Genomic DNA, 17,837 nt, shown 5'->3' on the forward strand with positions numbered 1-17,837 from the left:
GGGTGTCAATGTGACGACATTCGCCGTGCACTCTGCCAGTATATATTCTGCAGCTACAGACAGACTGTGCAAACTGTGGTCCAGCCCGGGGCTCAGGCTACCCGCATCCCCCCTGTATCTGCCTCATCAAAAGCCTGGGCTGAGGGATTACCACCATCATCAGCACCAGCACGTCCATGATGGGTCCTGTGAAGTGTTTACTGCTGGCAGCTGTCTGCTTGCAAGGTAAGAACTGCAGTCTGCCAAGTGCAATGTCCTCTGTTGTGGGGGGGGATAGACCCCTCCAAGGTGAGACCTGGATCTGCAGTAATACATGACCAGACTGGTATCAGATCCTGGCTCGTAACAAGTTATTAATGCATTATGTTAAAAAAAATCCATTTACATTCCGAATAAGTGTTCTCCTTCGAGGATATGTTTTTCTATTCCTAGATTTGGTTGTAAGTCATCAATTATACATGATCTAGATAGCGGTATTATCATCCCTGGAGTTATTGCCTGCCTTCCCGGTAATGAGGTTATTTCCATAAAATGCCATATAAGAGCAGGTTACACAATTAATATAATATATCGCCTTACATAAGTGAGTGCCGAGAGTTCTACTTTCATAAGAGATACATCCAAGCCCATTAATTTTAATGACGATATATGTTTGGGTCTTCCCAATGCCACGTTCTTCATCTCTCTGATTGCCTCCATCTATTTTGCTCTTGATCATCCTTTTCCGAATTTCCCCTTTAAATAAGACCTGTCACTTGCCATATATATATTTATTCCCCCTGGTGTAAATGCCGCTGTTCTCCTGAATCCGGCGATGTTTTTCTTTTGTTCCTGCGCCTCTCCAATCCTGAGATATGGCCATTTTCTTTTCTGTATATGAATCTAGTTTAAATAGCCAAGTGGGTGTGATCCTGAACTATTTCCTGAGGGCGTGGTTGTGTGGATCACACCCAGTTGGCTAAAATTAATTGATTTATATACAAGGGGGACAGGGGCCATATCTCAGGAACGGAGAGGCGCAGAAAGAAAAGAAAGACAACGCCGGATTCAGGAGAACAGCAGCTTTTACATCAGGGTGGAAAAAAATGTGTATTTATGGTAAGTGAGAAGTCCCCTTTAAGCAGTAGAAAGAAGAGCTCCAATCTGGTAATTTCTGAAAAATTCTGGATGATTTTGTCAAGGTCGTTCCAAATTGGTCACTACCATAGTGCCATCAACATTGAAAAATTAATCTTTGTATTTTGTCCTTTAGTTTCCACAATGCCACTTTCCAGCCAGCTCTCCGAAGAAGAAGAAAAGGTGAGCGTTTTGGCTACATTGGTATATGCATTATTTTGTAACACGCGACTTATTGATTATTTCTGTGGTAAAATATGAACATCATATCTCGCATTATTTAAATATAATATATCATACCTGACATCTAGCCTGCAGGCAGCATTGTCTCTGGCAGGAGGAGCTGAGCAGATTGATATATTATTTTATAGGAAAAGATTCAACACAACTCGTAATACCATCATTTAAACCCATTCTCTTTCTAGGCTCAGTAGTCCAGTGGGCGGTCCCAGAGACTGAACAGATCCGCCCACTGGACTACTGAGCATAGAAAGAGCATGGATGTAACTAATTGCATTACCAGTTATACTGAATCTTTTCCTACAAAACTATATATCAATCTGCTCAGCTCCTCCTGCTCTATAAGTCTGTGTTCACATTCATTTCCACTTTTATGATCCTTTAAGGGAGCATAAAAACAGAAATAAGGAGGTTACTTACAGGACCCTTTCAATTAAATGGATTTTCATTTTTCAAATCTGCACAACTTTTTTTTTTCTGTCCACAAAAACAGATAACAGACCCTTCCATTTTTTGATAATTAAAGGGAATCTGTCAGCATGATTTTACCCCCCAAACTGTTTATATATGCATGTATCTCTTTCATTGAGAAATCCAGCAATATTAATATTTATTAATTAATATTAATAATTGAGAAATCCACTCCTCCATGACTGAGAAATAAGCATTTAAATTGATATGGAAATGTGGCTGAAGAGCTATAGTAGATCTGAAGCCTCCGTCACTCCAGCTCTATTCCTCTACCAGAGACACCTCCTTTTGCTTTGCCTCTGTGCTGTGTGACTTCAGTCAAAAGAGCCATCAGTCAACCACTAGAAGGCAGCATTGGGCGGAAATAGAGATGGAGTGACAGAAGCTTCAGATCTAACCATAAACCTTCAGCCTCATTCAAATGCTGATTTCTTAGTCATGGAGGAAAAGACTGACCATGTAGAGATATATCTGCCTGTATGTCTTTTAAAGAGAAGTGCAGCAATACCTTTACATGACCAGTCCGTTCCTCTGTTACTGGGAAATCAGTGTTTGAATTGATATGTAAATGTGGCTGAAGGGCTATGGTAGATCTGAAGCCTCCGTCACTCCAGCTCTATTCCCCGCCCAGAGATACCTCCTCTTGCTTTTCCTTTGTGCTGTGTGACTTCAGGCAAAAGAGCCATCAGTCAAGCAGGAAGAGAAGGTGCTGGGCGATGAATAGAGCTGGAGTGATAGAGGCTTCAGATCTAACCACAAACCTTCAGCCTCATTCAAGCACTGATTTCTTAGTAATGGAGGAACAGACAGACTGTAGAGGTAAATGTGCATGTTTCTCTTTCAAGTCCAGCAATACCTCTTTACATGACCAGTTCGCTCCTCAATATCTGTGAAATCCGTGTTTGAATTGATATGGAAATGTGGCTGAAGGGCTATGATAGATCTGAAGCCTCTGTCACACCAGCTCTATCCCCAAGCAGAGACGCCTCCTCTTGCATCGCCTTTGTGCTGTGCAAAGGAAGCCATCAGTTAAGCAGGAGGAGGCAGTGCTGGGCGATGAGTAGAGCTCGAGTGACAGAGGCTTCAGATCTAATGACAAACCTTCAGCCTAATTCAAACGCTGACTTCTTATCTTAGTATTGGAGTAACAGACTGACCATATAGAGGTATATGTGCATGTATCTCTTTCAAAGAGAAGTCCAGCAATACCTTCACATGAGCAGTCCACTCCTCCATTACTGAGAAATCAGCGTTTAAATTGATATGGAAATGTGGCTGAAGAGCTGTGGTAGATCTGAAGCCTCCGTCACTCCAGCTCTATTCCACAAGCAGAGATGCCTGCTCTTGCGTTGCCGCTATGCTGTGTGACTTCAGGAAAAGGATCATTCAGTCAAGTAGGAGGGTGGTGAATAGAGCTGGAGTGGCAGAGGCTTCAGATCTAATCACAGACCTTCAGCCTCATTCAAACGCTGATTTCTTAGTATTGGAGGAACAGATTGGCCATGTACAGGCATTGCTGGACTTGTCTTTGAAATAGTCACATATGAGTATTGTATCAATAGTTTGGGGTGTGAAATCCTGTTGACAGTTTCCCTTTTGAAGTCATTGAAAAATGGATCATGTTGGATGGTCATCCTTTATGTCATCCATTTAACGGATATGTGTTTAGGACTGCACATGCCCAGAACGTTTGAGGTGTTCATAGATATCTCAAAAAAATCCCAATTGTGACTATCCTGATGAAGGAGTTTCCACTCCGAAACGCGTTGAATAAAATCCCTTTCTAGGATACCCTTACATTCCTTTTCCATGGCAGTGCGGATGTTGATCTTTGCCATCCATTGTCCTGTATCCATATTTTTACATTTTTGACGGCTTCCCTAAAACTTTTTCAAAAAGTTCAACACATTGTGAATCGAACCATCCTAAAAAGACGTATGTAACCCTTTGAGGTTTCTTCAGACTGTTTCCAACGCCTTTCAAGCTCTTTAATGCAAACAGAGCTTATTAATATCCCACTGACCTAATCATACGTGGCTTTGCTTTGGGTACGTGTATGATAACTGTTTGTTTCTCACACACTAATCTTCAATTATTTGTACAGATTCTTCAGTCTTTTATGTCTTTTTCTCACTATCTTTATGGCTAAGGTCACTATCCAGATTCACCCTACAATGGGCGCTGCAATCCCTGCCTGTGCTTTTATACAGGCTATAATAGTCCCTCCTGATTGGTTGTACTATACCATGTGATCAGATAGCTGTAGAGCATTCTGTTTAAGCCTAGAGGTCATGGGAGCCTTTTTTGCTTTTTATAAACTGTTGATTCATGCAAAGCGAAGTTCACATTGTTTGAATTCCAAAAAAAAAAATCAATTTTCATTAAATTGAAACGTTCGTCGCTACTAACTATGATGATTATACAGTACTACAGTCACTTTCAGGTTGGGGGGATGCACAAAAGTCAATGTAGTCTTCTTCTCTAGTGATCTTTCCTGCTAACCATTTAGAATACACATTATATTAGCAGATCTACAATACCAGACACAACCTGCAGACCGAGGTGGCGCTGTTCTGAGGATAAAGCAGCCGCGTTCCTCTAATGCCTTTCTAATGACTATCAGGATCCAGAATGCTTTATCTCTGACATTCTGCTGTTTGTTTTACTCCGTGAGCCGCTCTCATTTATCATGTTACAGGAGGGGATTGTCACAATCGAAATAAAGCCGTCGACCTCATTGAAATCAAACAAAAGGTCGCTGTTCAATATTATCGACAAGCTGAACTCCCCTCGTCGAAGCGACAAGTTTTACAGCTGCTTAATTAGTAACTAAATCCTCCCGCAGACAGCAAACGGTGGTAGTACATGACATATTGACAGAAGTGCTGCATGGACGAGAGCTCGTTAACTGAGTGGAGAGTGTGGCTCCTGTAGATTAGAAGGGTTTTCTATTACACTTACACTATTACATAGTAGCATAGTTAACAGGGGTTGTCCACAGATTGCCTTTTGCCCCAAAACAGCTCCACTCTTCTCCAGTGGTTATATCTGGTATTGCAGCTCAGGTTTAGTCACTTAAATAGGGATTAGCATGTCTGTGGCTATCTGTAAGCCCAATTCAAATGAGTTATGAACAAACCAAACGTTGTTCTTTAAGGAGCTTGAGTCATTTCTATATGTGATATATTGGAGAATATGGAAATTAGAAAGGTGGTCCTTAACTATGGACCCCCCTCTACTTTCAAGGCAGCTCTAGAGCAGAGTTTTTCCTTCTGCTCATTGTCACCCCCTGCAGAGGTAAGGGGGAATGAAAAAATTACAACTACTCTTGGCACAAATGTTTTTGCCTCCTCCAATTGTCACTGTTCCAACAATTCTGGTACTGTTTTTCATTTTCTTCTGTGATTCTTTGTTCTAAAGTTACGCTCCTTTGTAATAATTGTGTAAATTTTCCCTTCACCTAACTGGGCGTGTACCACAGTACTTTCCTTTTGGTGTTTGCTTTTTATCCTCTGCCGCTGGCCAATCAAAATATGGCCATGCCCACAGAGAAGTTCTGTGGTACACGCCCAGTTAGCTGAAGGGAAAATTTGCACCTTTATTACTGGGAGCATAACTTTGGAATAAAGGGTCACAAAATAAAAATAAAAACTGTTCTAGAATCAGTGGAGTAGCACCAATTAGAGGGGGTACTTGGTTTAAATAAAAAAATCCAGTGAAAGGTCCCCTTTAAGTCACCAACGTGTCCGATGAAGAATATGTTGAACTAATAATGACTTCTCATGGAGCTCAATATGGAACTAGAGTAAAAAATAACTTCCCAGATCACTTCTCTGGATTAATTATGCCTTTTTGATTCTGCAGGTCACTAGATGTATCATGGAGGTCCTGGCAGAGTCATTGACTTCACCTGGTCCAGAGCGGGTCAGGAGTGGCTGCATCCGAATACTCAAAGAAGGTTGGTCACCATCTTTTATCATCTCTGGTCTCCAATGTTCTTTCTCAAACCTTGTGTTCCTTGTTTCTCTATTCTGTCCTTCTCACCCTCAGACTCCCTTAGTAATGTTCTTTGTAAGTTTCCGAGAGATCTTCACCATGACCCCGGGCCCTAACCCACCATGGGCCATATCTAGTCATACAGTAGAGGAGCCTTTGGACCTTCTCCCAACCAGAGCTGGGTATTTCTGCACCCCAAGTAGCTAAATCCCTGGTTTTCACAATTATATGATCCCTTGGGATAAACTGTTCTTTTACGGAATAGTCATGGAATTCCATAATATTCTATAGAAAGTACTTATGGAGAAAGTACTGTGAATGTGAAGGATTTATGGACCTTCTGTTAAAGTCAGGATGTTTGGGCTTTTGCAGATGAGCGTCTGATCTCCATGTTGCGGCACCAACATTTGCTCAGAGAACTGGAGGATCTGACTCAGCAAGGTAACTGATGATATAACAAAAAGGGGCAAAGAAAGTAAAAAAAAACCTGATGGTTGAAATGTCTTCTGCAAATTAACAAATATTTGGCCCATTACACATCATCCTAGATAGCGGGAATTTATACTGGGATTAGACTATATTTTAATGGGACAGGAAAACTGAGACAATTATGGCTGATGAGGCAATAAAAAGCCCAGTGCCCCCAGAAACTTTTCTAGTCACCTTCCAATGTGGCTACCATACAATGGACACACATATATACAGTATATATATATATATATATAATATATATATATATATATATATATATATATATATATACATGCCTGGGATAGTAACTGTCCATGTGTCTCTCTCCCACTATCACCCATTCTCTCACACTCTCCTCTGACTGTATCTCTCCCTGTCTGTCTCTATCTCTGTCTGTCTCTCTGTCTCCCACTCTTTCTCTTTTTGTCTCTCTGTATATCTCTCTTTTTTATCTATCTGTCTGTCTGTCTCTCTGTCTGTCTCTGTCTGTCTCTGTTGGTCTCTATCTGTCTCTCTCTGTCTCTCTCTATATATCTGTCTCTCTCTGTCTCTGTCTATATGTCTGTCTCTCTGTTTGTCTCTGTCTCTCTCTGTCTTTCTCTCTGTGTCTCTGTCTGTCTCTCTCTATATCTCTGTCTCTCTCTCTGTCTGTCTGTCTGTCTCTCTCTATCTCTCTCTCTGTTTGTCTCTGTCTCTCTCTATGTCTCTGTCTGTCTCTCTCTATCTCTATATCTCTGTCTCTCTCTGTCTGTCTCTCTCTGTGTCTCTCTCTGTGTCTCTGTCTGTCTCTCTATCTCTATATCTCTCTCTCTCTCTCTGTCTCTCTATGTGTCTCTGTCTCTCTCTCTCTCCCTCTGTGTCTCTGTCTGTCTCTGTCTCTCTCTCTGTCTGTCTCTCTCTATCTCTATATCTCTGTCTCTCTCTGCCTGTCTCTCTCTGTGTCTCTCTCTCTGTGTCTGTCTCTCTCTGTGTCTCTGTCTGTCTCTCTATCTCTATATCTGTCTCTCTCTGTCTCTCTCTGTCTCTCTCTCTGTCTCTCTGTCTGTCTCTCTATGTGTCTCTGTCTCTCTCTCCCTCTGTGTCTCTGTCTGTCTCTGTCTCTCTCTCTGTCTGTCTCTCTCTATCTCTATATCTTTGTCTCTCTCTCTCTGTCTCTCTCTCTGTGTCTCTGTCTGTCTCTATCTCTGTCTCTCTGTTTGTCTCTCTCTCTGTCTCTGTCTGTCTCTCTCTATCTCTATATATCTCTCTCTGTCTCTCTCTCTGTGTGTCATTGGTAGCTATTATATAGGGGTAAACCACCTGTGGGAACATTTTTTTCTTTTTTTACCTAAAGCTTGATGAAAAATATTTTTTTTGCAATCAGGTTATGTTAAAAATGTTGCACCGTTTTGCCTTCTATAACCTGTGAGTATCACTGTCTAGTGCTGCAGAATGAGTTAACTGACCATCCATCAGTGAGCTCTTTCTGAATGTAACTTTTTTGTTTTTTTTCTGAGGTCCTCTCAGTGTATTTTATGACCAGTTGAATGTGATTTTTGTTTTTTTTGGCCCCCAACACATTTATCTTTTGTGTGGTCATAAATCAGCTGGCAGGGCAATGGTTTAATTCTGATGAAGAGGCGAGAGTGCCTTGAAACGCGTAGAAATAAACCATACATTCTTCTCAAGACTTCTTCACGGCGGCGCAGGGGAACCACGCGTCATTTCATATATTTGTCCGGTGGTGGCGCTGCAGGAAAATTAAAAACTTATCACCAGCAGGGGGAGACTTTGTTATGTGCCTAAAGGGATCCTGACCAAAGTGGACAACCCCTTTAATTCCTGCCGCTATTTAAGGCGCTCTCAGATTTCCTTCTCATTCATTCGCGGCCCTGTTCTTCGTCTTCGCACTTTGTAATGTTTACTTTTCCGATGGCTCTGATGTGTTTCACTTTACTACACTTTATATCGCCCACACCAGACGTTTATGGTGAACTGAGTCTGAACTGTGCTACGTTTTATGAGTCTCGTCCTTCCCTGTAACTGCTCTTTATCTACATCGCACCTTCATGTGTTTACATTGCCCTATTCTTCCTGTTTCCCGCCTTTTCCATGTTACCCTTACAACATCATTATTTATCATTAAGGGGTTAAAAGCTTCATTTCTTCCAAACCTATGTAACGTGTTACGTAGCGGCTTCTTTCCGCTCACTTTAGAGAAAGTTCTATGTACATCACAACAAACTTTTTCTGTCCCCACCATGATTGGCTAATCAGGGTCTGATGATGTCATATGGACCAGGCAGAAAAATGGACATAATCAACCATAAAATTATGATGGTGGAATAAACACTAACAAAAATGTGGATTTTTTTCATCCCAATTTGCCCATACACCTTTGATAGCTATTTTGTCAACCTCACATAAACATAAGGAGGAGAGATGAGCACTAGTGATGAGTGAGCACTACCATGCTCGGGTGCTCTGTACTCGTAACTAGTAATGAGCGGGCACTACCATGCTCGGGGGCTCTGTACTCGTAACTAGTGATGAGCGGGCACTACCATGCTCGGGTTCTCAGTACTCGTAACTAGTGATGAGCGAGCACTACCATGCTCGGGTGCTCAGTACTCGTAACTAGTGATGAGCGGGCACTACAATGCTCAGGTGCTCAGTACTCGTAACTAGTGATGAGTGGGCACTACCATGCTCGGGTGCTCAGTACTCGTAACTAGTGATGAGTGGGCACTACCATGCTCGGGTGCTCAGTACTCGTAACTAGTGATGAGTGGGCACTACCATGCTCGGGTGCTCAGTACTCGTAACTAGTGATGAGTGGGCACTACCATGCTCGGGTTCTCCGTACTCGTAACTAGTGATGAGTGAGCACTACCATGCTCGGGTGCTCAGTACTCGTAACTAGTGATGAGTGAGCACTACCATGCTCGGGTGTGCTATACTCGTAACTAGTGATGAGCGAGCACTACCATGCTTGGGTGCTCGGTACTCGTAACTAGTGATGAGCGGTCACTACCATGCTTGCGTGCTCAGTACTCATAACTAGTGATGAGCGGGCACTACCATGCTCGGGGGCTCTGTACTCATAACTAGTGAGGAGCGGGCACTACCATGCTCGGGGGCTCTGTACTCGTAACTAGTGATGAGCGGGCACTACCATGCTCGGGTGCTCTGTACTCATAACTAGTGAGGAGCGGGCACTACCATGCTTGCGTGCTCAGTACTCATAACTAGTGATGAGCGGGCACTACCATGCTCGGGGGCTCTGTACTCATAACTAGTGATGAGCGGGCACTACCATGCTCGGGGGCTCTGTACTCATAACTAGTGAGGAGCGGGCACTACCATGCTCGGGGGCTCTGTACTCGTAACTAGTGAGGAGCGGGCACTACCATGCTCGGGTGCTCAGTACTCGTAACTAGTGATGAGCAGGCACTACGGTTCCGAATTAATTTTTAACCCATTTATCATTATTTCCCTTTCCAATCTCCTTGCTATGTCAACACTTCTTCTTGACTTGTAGATGTACCGAATCATTGTTGGTCTTTCCATTTACAATCCATGAATAGTCTACAGGTTCTGCCCCATGATCCCCCCCACTACCATAGCTGGCACATACTTGCCTATGTTGGTGTACACACCACTCTTTCTTGACATGGGTCGAGATTTTTTCACAAACCTAATCTTTTTTTGCATTAATTGTGCCCATAGAAAAGTCACATCTCCATGCCGAAAGGGACAGTATGGAAGAAGAGGAAGAATTTAAGAAGAGAGCCAATGAGAGTCCTGTCCCTCCTTCCAAAAAAGCCGATGAGTCAAAAAGGGGATCGGAAAATGAGGAATCCAAAGAGTTTGAGAAAATTGAGAAGGTGCAGGTGAAGGAGAAGGAACATGGCAATTCCGATGAGGAGAAGGTTAACGAGCTCCTTGAGGAAGAAGAGGAAAAAAGGAGCGCCCCAAATAAGAGAGGCGGAGACATGATGAAAAAAGACGGGAAAGAAGTCAGAAGTAATATGGCCACCAGAAAAGATAAAAAACACTTCAGTGATGAGAGTGATGAAGAAAACTCAGAAGAGCGCGAGCGTGAGAGGGGCTACCACGAGGACAAAGATGGCTGGTATCACCGGAACCATGAAGGATGGGAAGAAAGGAAGAGGGTGGCAGAGGACCCCAGGGAGGAAGAAACAGCCCAATTTGAGTCTGAAGACAGAGGCTTGAAATACTTTAATGCCAAGGCCCATATGCATGGCTACCATGGGGAAGACAAGAGGCATATCCACCACCCAGAAGAAGGCGAGAGCGAAAGGGAGAGGTCCTATTATGACCAAGGGGAAGACGAGATGGGAAGAGAAAGGCATCATCACAATGAAAACCACGAGCACAGAGAAGAAGAAAAGGAGCGGGAGCTGGAGGAGATGGAAGAACGTGAAGAACACAGAGCTAAGGTAAGAGGAGGACGACAAAGGACAAGGTGACGATGAGCCAGAGACAATAAGATTCAGAACGTGTTCCTTGGCAATATACTTGCGTAATCCCAAAGTCAAGAGGTTAGATCAGAGCAGGACAAGTGACTTAAGGCCCAGTCACACTAAACAACTTACCAGCAATCCCAACAACGATACAACCTGATAGGGATCGCTGGTAAGTTGCTAGGAGGTTGCTGGTGAGATGTCACACTAAAAGCGACGCTCCAGCAATCCCACCAGCAACCTGACCTGGCAGGGATCGCTGGAGCGTCGCTACACGTGGAAGCATGCTGCGCTTGGTAACTAAGGTAAATATTGGGTAACCAACCCGATATTTACCTTGGTTACCAGCGCACACCGCTTAGCACTGGCTCCCTGCACACCTAGCCACAGTACACATCGGGTTAATTACCCGATGTGTACTCTGCTACGTGTGCAGGCAGCAGGGAGCCGCCTTCTGCGGACTCTGGTAACCACAGTAAACATCGGGTAACCAAGAAGCCCTTTCCTTGGTTACCCGATGTTTACCTTCGTTACCAGCGTCCGCCGCTCTCAGCTGTCAGTGCTGGCTCCTGTTCCCTGCACTCCTAGCCACAGTACACATTGGGTTAATTACCCGATGTGTACTCCGGCTACGTGTGCAGGGAGCAGGAGCCGTCACTGACAGCTGAGAGCGGCGGACGCTGGTAACGAAGGTAAATATCGGGTAACCAAGGACAGGGCTTCTTGGTTACCCGATATTTACATTGGTTACCAGTGTCCGCAGAAGCCGGCTCCTGCTGCCTGCACATTTAGTTGTTGCTGTCTCGCTGTCACACACAGCGATCTGTGCTTCACAGCGGGAAAGCAACAACTAAAAAATGGCCCAGGACATTCAGCAACAACCGGCGACCTCACAGCAGGGGCCGGGTTGTTGCTGGATGTCACACACAGCAACATCGCTAGCAACGTCACAAAAGTTGTTCCTTAGCAGCGATGTTGCTAGCGATGTTGCTTAGTGTGACATGGCCTTTAGAGAGTTGTTGACTATCGCTCTCTAAGGACGCCCATACACTTGGCCCAAAAATGTCCCTATTGTGCTTTCAATGGACTCCTCTTGCGGCAAATTATCTTCTTGGAGAACTAAAGGATCCACCATTGAAATTGAACATGCCCGATCCTTTTATCACTCCAATATCATCTATCTACGAAGATTTGGGAGGTCCTCATGCACAATAGATGGCCATTTGTTTGAGCAGAAATTGATAGTTTGGTCCAAATTTGCTCCAACGTGTCTGAAGAACACCCACTTTTTTAAAGAGTGGGATCAAAGGTTACGACAATTTACAAATCAATATATTAGGGGATTTGTATTCATTTTTGTAAACAAAAAAAATGCATGTAAGTGGCTTCTAAACCCTTACTTTACTCCAGACTGCCTTAAGCTGCATTGATATCAGTAAGTACTCATTTAGAGTACAGCTGATGGCAGTGATAAGTCAGCACCTGTGTCTCTCTATCCCTGGGGAGAAGCTGCTGTGGGAGATTGTTCGGATAACCGAACACACAGCGGAGGAGGCAGGGACTGACCCATCACTGCCATCAGCTGTACCTCAAATGAGATAAGGAGGACACAGGTGCTGACCCATCACTGCCATCAGCTGTACTCCAAATGAGCTTAGGAGGATACAGGTGTTGACCCATCACTGCCATCAGCTGAACTCCAAATGAGATTAGGAAGACTGGGGCTGACCCATCACTGCCATCAGCTGTACTCCAAATGAGATTAGGAGGACACAGGTGCTGACCCATCACTGCCATCAGCTGTACTCCAAATGAGATTAGGAGGACACAGGTGTTGACCCATCACTGCCATCAGCTGTACCTCAAATGAGATAAGGAGGACACAGGTGCTGACCCATCACTGCCATCAGCTGTACTCCAAATGAGCTTAGGAGGATACAGGTGTTGACACATCACTGCCATCAGCTGTACTCCAAATGAGATTAGGAGGACACAGGTGCTTAGCCATCACTGCCATCAGCTGTACTCCAAATGAGATTAGGAGGACACAGGTGCTGACCCATCACTGCCATCAGCTATACTCCAAATGAGGTTAGGAGGACATAGGTGCTGACCCATCACTGCCATCAGCTGTACTCCAAATAAGATTAGGAGGACACAGGTGTTGACCCATCACTACCATCAGCTGTACTCCAAATGAGATTAGGATGACACAGGGGCTGACCCATAACTGCCATCAGCTGTACTCCAAATGAGATTAGGAGGACACAGGTGCTGACCCATCACTACAATCAGCTGTACTCCAAATGATATCAAGGCAGCCAAATATTCCGGAGAAAAGCAGTGGATGGAAGCCACTTACACTATATGCAATTATTATTCAGGAATAAAGACAAATCTCTCAATAAAGTGATTTGCAAAGTTTCTATAAAAATATTAAACCTATCCCATTTTTTTTTAAGTATGAAGTAATAGTAGCCCAAGCCGTGTTGGGTGGAGGCTTCCACAATCATGGAATGGTAATTACGATAATATGGGGAATATGTGTGGTCTATATTGTATACTTGCTTTTTGGACCTGGACCTATTAGTAAAGGCACATCTGATACATGGAGCTGGTACAGCATGTGAGTGTAGGTTTATTATATGGCAATGATAAAACTAATATCATCGCTGGTATATTTGTATCTGTTTGCTATAATCCAGTTTTATGATGGTTGGACTTTAGTAAATTTACAGTAATAAGAACACTGCCACCAATAAAACTACTTATCACAGACACTTTGCCCTGCGAAATCTAAAGTCTACAGACAGCTTCAGATTAGGAGAGAGAGGGTGCCAATACTCATTGTCAGGGGAGGGAGGAGAAGAAGAATTGGGCATATCGAATAGCAACACCTGATCCTTTTGTTCTAAGGAGAGATAAGGTGCAACCAGAGCGGTCTGGCAGCGATTTATACCCCTTTCCACCTCACCGAACCATGATCAGGTGCTCGGTACTAGTAACTAATGATGAGCGGGCACTACCATGCTCGGGTGCTCTGTACTCGTAACTAGTGATGAGCGGGCACTACCATGCTCGGGTGCTCTGTACTCGTAACTAGTGATGAGCGGGCACTACCATGCTCGGGTGCTCTGTACTCGTAACTAGTGATGAGTGGGCACTACCATGCTCAGGTGCTCAGTACTCGTAACTAGTGATGAGCGGGCACTACAATGCTCAGGTGCTCAGTACTCGTAACTAGTGATGATCGGGCACTACCATGCTCAGGTGCTCAGTACTCGTAACTAGTGATGATCGGGCACTACCATGCTCGGGTGCTCAGTACTCGTAACTAGTGATGATCGGGCACTACCATGCTCAGGTGCTCAGTACTCGTAACTAGTGATGATCGGGCACTACCATGCTCGGGTGCTCAGTACTCGTAACTAGTGATGAGCGGGCACTACCATGCTCAGGTGCTCAGTACTCACAACTAGTGATGAGCGGGCACTACCATGCGCGGGTGCTCGGTACTCGTAACTAATGATGAGCAGGCACTACCATGTTCGGGTGCTCAGTACTCGTAACTAGTGATGAGCAGGCACTACCATGCTCAGGTGCTCTGTACTCGTAACTAGTGATGAGTGGGCACTACCATGCTCGGGTGCTCTGTACTCGTAACTAGTGATGAGTGGGCACTACCATGCTCGGGTGCTCAGTACTCGTAACTAGTGATGAGCAGGCACTACCATGCTCGGGTGCTCTGTACTCGTAACTAGTGATGAGTGGGCACTACCATGCTCGGGTGCTCAGTACTCGTAACTAGTGATGAGTGGGCACTACCATGCTCGGGTGCTCTGTACTCGTAACTAGTGATGAGTGGGCACTACCATGCTCGGGTGCTCAGTATTTGAAACAAGCATTTGGACGTTTGGACACGCTCGACTCAAGTACCGAGAATAATGGAAGTCAATGGTAAACATGAGCATTTTTCCAGAAGATATTCTGGAAAAATGTTTGAGTTTCTCATTGACTTCCATTATTCTCGGTACTTGAGTGGAACCCGTCTGAACTTCCAAACTGTTCATTTTGAGACCAGAGCATGGTAGTGCTCACTCATCACTAGTTACAAGTACCGAGCCCCTGAGCATGGTAGTGCCCGCTCATCACTAGTTACAAGTACCGAGCCCCTGAGCATGGTAGTGCCCGCTCATCACTAGTTACAAGTACCGAGCCCCTGAGCATGGTAGTGCCCGCTCATCACTAGTTACAAGTACTGAGCACCTGAGCATGGTAGTGCCCGCTCATCACTAGTTACGAGTACTGAGCACCTGAGCATGGTAGTGCCCGCTCATCACTAGTTACAAGTACTGAGCACCTGAGCATGGTAGTGCCCGCTCATCACTAGTTACGAGTACTGAGCACCCGAGCATGGTAGTGCCCACTCATCACTAGTTACGAGTACTGAGCACCTGAGCATGGTAGTGCCCGCTCATCACTAGTTACGAGTACTGAGCACCCGAGCATGGTAGTGCCCGCTCATCACTAGTTACAAGTACTGAGCACCTGAGCATGGTAGTGCCCGCTCATCACTAGTTACAAGTACTGAGCACCTGAGCATGGTAGTGCCCGCTCATCACTAGTTACGAGTACTGAGCACCCGAGCATGGTAGTGCCCGCTCATCACTAGTTACAAGTACTGAGCACCCGAGCATGGTAGTGCCCGCTCATCACTAGTTACAAGTACCGAGCCCCTGAGCATGGTAGTGCCCGCTCATCACTAGTTACGAGTACCGAGCCCCTGAGCATGGTAGTGCCCGCTCATCACTAGTTACAAGTACCGAGCCCCTGAGCATGGTAGTGCCCGCTCATCACTAGTTACGAGTACCGAGCCCCTGAGCATGGTAGTGCCCGCTCATCACTAGTTACAATTACCGAGCCCCTGAGCATGGTAGTGCCCGCTCATCACTAGTTACGAGTACTGAGCCCCTGAGCATGGTAGTGCCCGCTCATCACTAGTTACAAGTATTGAGCCCCTGAGCATGGTAGTGCCAGCTCCGGACTAATAAGGACTAGGGATGATTGAATACCTCAAATATTCGGCTTCGGGAATATTTGCCGATTGGGTCGCTGCTTTTCAACTATTCACGAATATTCGATGCGCAATGTAAGTCTATGGGAAACCCGAATAACAACTATTCGGAACTAGTCGGGCTTCCCATAGACTTACATTGCACATCGAATATTCGAATAGCGGCGACCTATTCATTGGATTCGCGAAGGCGAATATTTGAAGTAATCAATCATCCCTAATAAGGACCCATTCGTATGATGTGGAAAGTGGGTTCATACATTTTGTGTAACAGTACCCTATCCCCATTGTTTGTAAAGGAGTCCACTTGATTTCCCTCATGGTGTCCGGCGCTGGAGATGATACTACAACGTGCTGTGCTGTTCTGTTTGGCATTTTTTGGCCAGATCTGAAACTGAGGTTCCAAATTCAAATATCAATAAAGCCTAATATGTATAAAAATAATTCTAAAGAATATTTTTGTAGAAATATGTAAAATCTAGTTAATGCTCTTCATTTATATATTGTGTGTGTTGTTTAAGGAAAGGGACCTCGAAGAGGTGGAGGAAGAGCTAAGCAAGGCGGCAGAACGACTGCAGGAGCTTCACCGGGGCTAAGAGAAGAAGAATAAGCCTCAAACTTCTGTCTTCCAGACTATAATCTGCCAACGCTTTGCACGTGTTCTTGTACCCTGTATATACACACTTCTTCCACAGTTGGCTTGGGCCTGTGTTTTTGTGGCTGTTTTTATAAAGTAAAGCTTCGGCCTGATAGTACCCTCAGAGTAGATACTGGATTCGGAGCCACCAGGATTACATATGTCCACAGGTACCTCAAAAATAAAAAAAAATGAGGGAGGGATTGGAATTACCAGCTTGTATGATTGTCAATAATAATATTAATGCTCTTCTTCACCTTCTCTATCTTACAATGTTGTTTTTGAAATGTTTTGTTCGTCATTAATTAAATTACAATTAGCTCTACAGAAGCAACGTCAGGGACATACAGAAGCAGAAGGTCCTGGTCAGTACGGGAGAAGTCTACAAGACTATGTCTTCTGTTAATCACAGTCTTTATAGCGTCTGTCCAATGATAATTTTCATGTTCTGCTGTGAGAACCGAATTAAAAATGACAAATTCAGGGTCTACGTCTACGTAAACTTTGGTGATTGGTGGTAGTCTTCTTTACTAAAGTTCTAGATTCCTCGGGTGGTCTTCTGATGTGGTTCCAGTAGTGGTCAGCTCAATGTAATGATGAAAGGTTGTCAATGTCAAGGTTTAATTTACTACAAGGTCCATTTTAGTTATCTCCTTTGTGACCAATCGGCAACCGAATTAAAAATGACAAATTTAGGTTCTAACTCTACGTAAACTTTGGTGATTGGTGGTAGTCTTCTTTACTAAAGTTCTAGATTCCTCAGGTAGTCTTCTGATGTGGTTCCATTAGTGGTCATCTCAATGTAATGATGAAAGGTTGTCAATGGCAAGGTTTAATTTACTACAAGGTCCATTTTAGTTATCTCCTTTGTCACCAATCGGCAACCGAATTAAAAATGACAAATTCAGGGTCTAAGTCTACGTAAACTTTGGTGATTGGTGGTAGTCTTCTTTACTAAAGTTCTAGATTCCTCAGGAAGTCTTCTGATGTGGTTCCAGTAGTGGTCAGCTCAATGTAATGATGAAAGGTTGTCAATGTCAAGGTTAATTTACTACAAGTAAGGTCCATTTTGGTTATCTCCTTCGTCACGAATCAGCAGAGACGGCTTGAGTACGCATTGTAAAGTAAGACTTGGTATTGACTTGTCTTTTACAAGGTTCCGGGAGAGCTCTAAGGTCCATCTTGCGATCTTCACATGGTGGGACATCATTGGAAACTTCTAAGGTTGACGTAGGTTCTTTGTCTTTGAGGAGTTTGTCTACATGTGAAAGTAAAGCTGGGAAAAATTCAGGAACACCTTCATAGCCTGAAGAAGAAGGATTTATGGAATTAACACCTTAGATAACTTGAGCATTACTTAGATATA

At 44.2% G+C, this 17,837-nt stretch overlaps 2 protein-coding genes across 2 annotated transcripts in view; one reads left to right on the forward strand and one right to left on the reverse strand.

The window, feature by feature from the left end:
- Positions 1–16,973, forward strand: CCER2 (coiled-coil glutamate rich protein 2). The gene is made up of 6 exons (XM_075323500.1): positions 1–225; positions 1,253–1,299; positions 5,692–5,785; positions 6,196–6,264; positions 10,003–10,736; positions 16,356–16,973. The coding sequence occupies exons 1-6, from the start codon at positions 177–179 to the stop codon at positions 16,428–16,430; spliced, it is 1,068 nt and encodes a 355-aa protein (XP_075179615.1). The 5' UTR covers positions 1–176; the 3' UTR covers positions 16,431–16,973.
- Positions 16,454–17,837, reverse strand: part of LOC142251015 (inositol-tetrakisphosphate 1-kinase-like) — a 26,824-nt gene continuing 25,440 nt past the window's right edge. The window contains exon 10 of the mRNA XM_075323499.1: positions 16,454–17,777. Coding sequence (XP_075179614.1) covers positions 17,557–17,777 — 221 coding nt within the window. The 3' untranslated portion in view covers positions 16,454–17,556. The remainder of the gene's footprint in view (positions 17,778–17,837) is intronic.

This window comes from Anomaloglossus baeobatrachus, chromosome 9 (assembly GCF_048569485.1).
Source record: "Anomaloglossus baeobatrachus isolate aAnoBae1 chromosome 9, aAnoBae1.hap1, whole genome shotgun sequence".
Lineage (NCBI taxonomy): Eukaryota > Metazoa > Chordata > Amphibia > Anura > Aromobatidae > Anomaloglossus > Anomaloglossus baeobatrachus.

Bases quoted from the DNA above. Each gene is read 5' to 3' on its own strand.
- CCER2 (XM_075323500.1), top strand. From the start codon at position 177: ATGATGGGTCCTGTGAAGTGTTTACTGCTGGCAGCTGTCTGCTTGCAA. The intron at 226-1,252 runs GTAAGAACTGCA...TTTGTCCTTTAG, and splicing joins GGCAGCTGTCTGCTTGCAAG to TTTCCACAATGCCACTTTCC. The intron at 10,737-16,355 runs GTAAGAGGAGGA...GTGTTGTTTAAG, and splicing joins GTGAAGAACACAGAGCTAAG to GAAAGGGACCTCGAAGAGGT.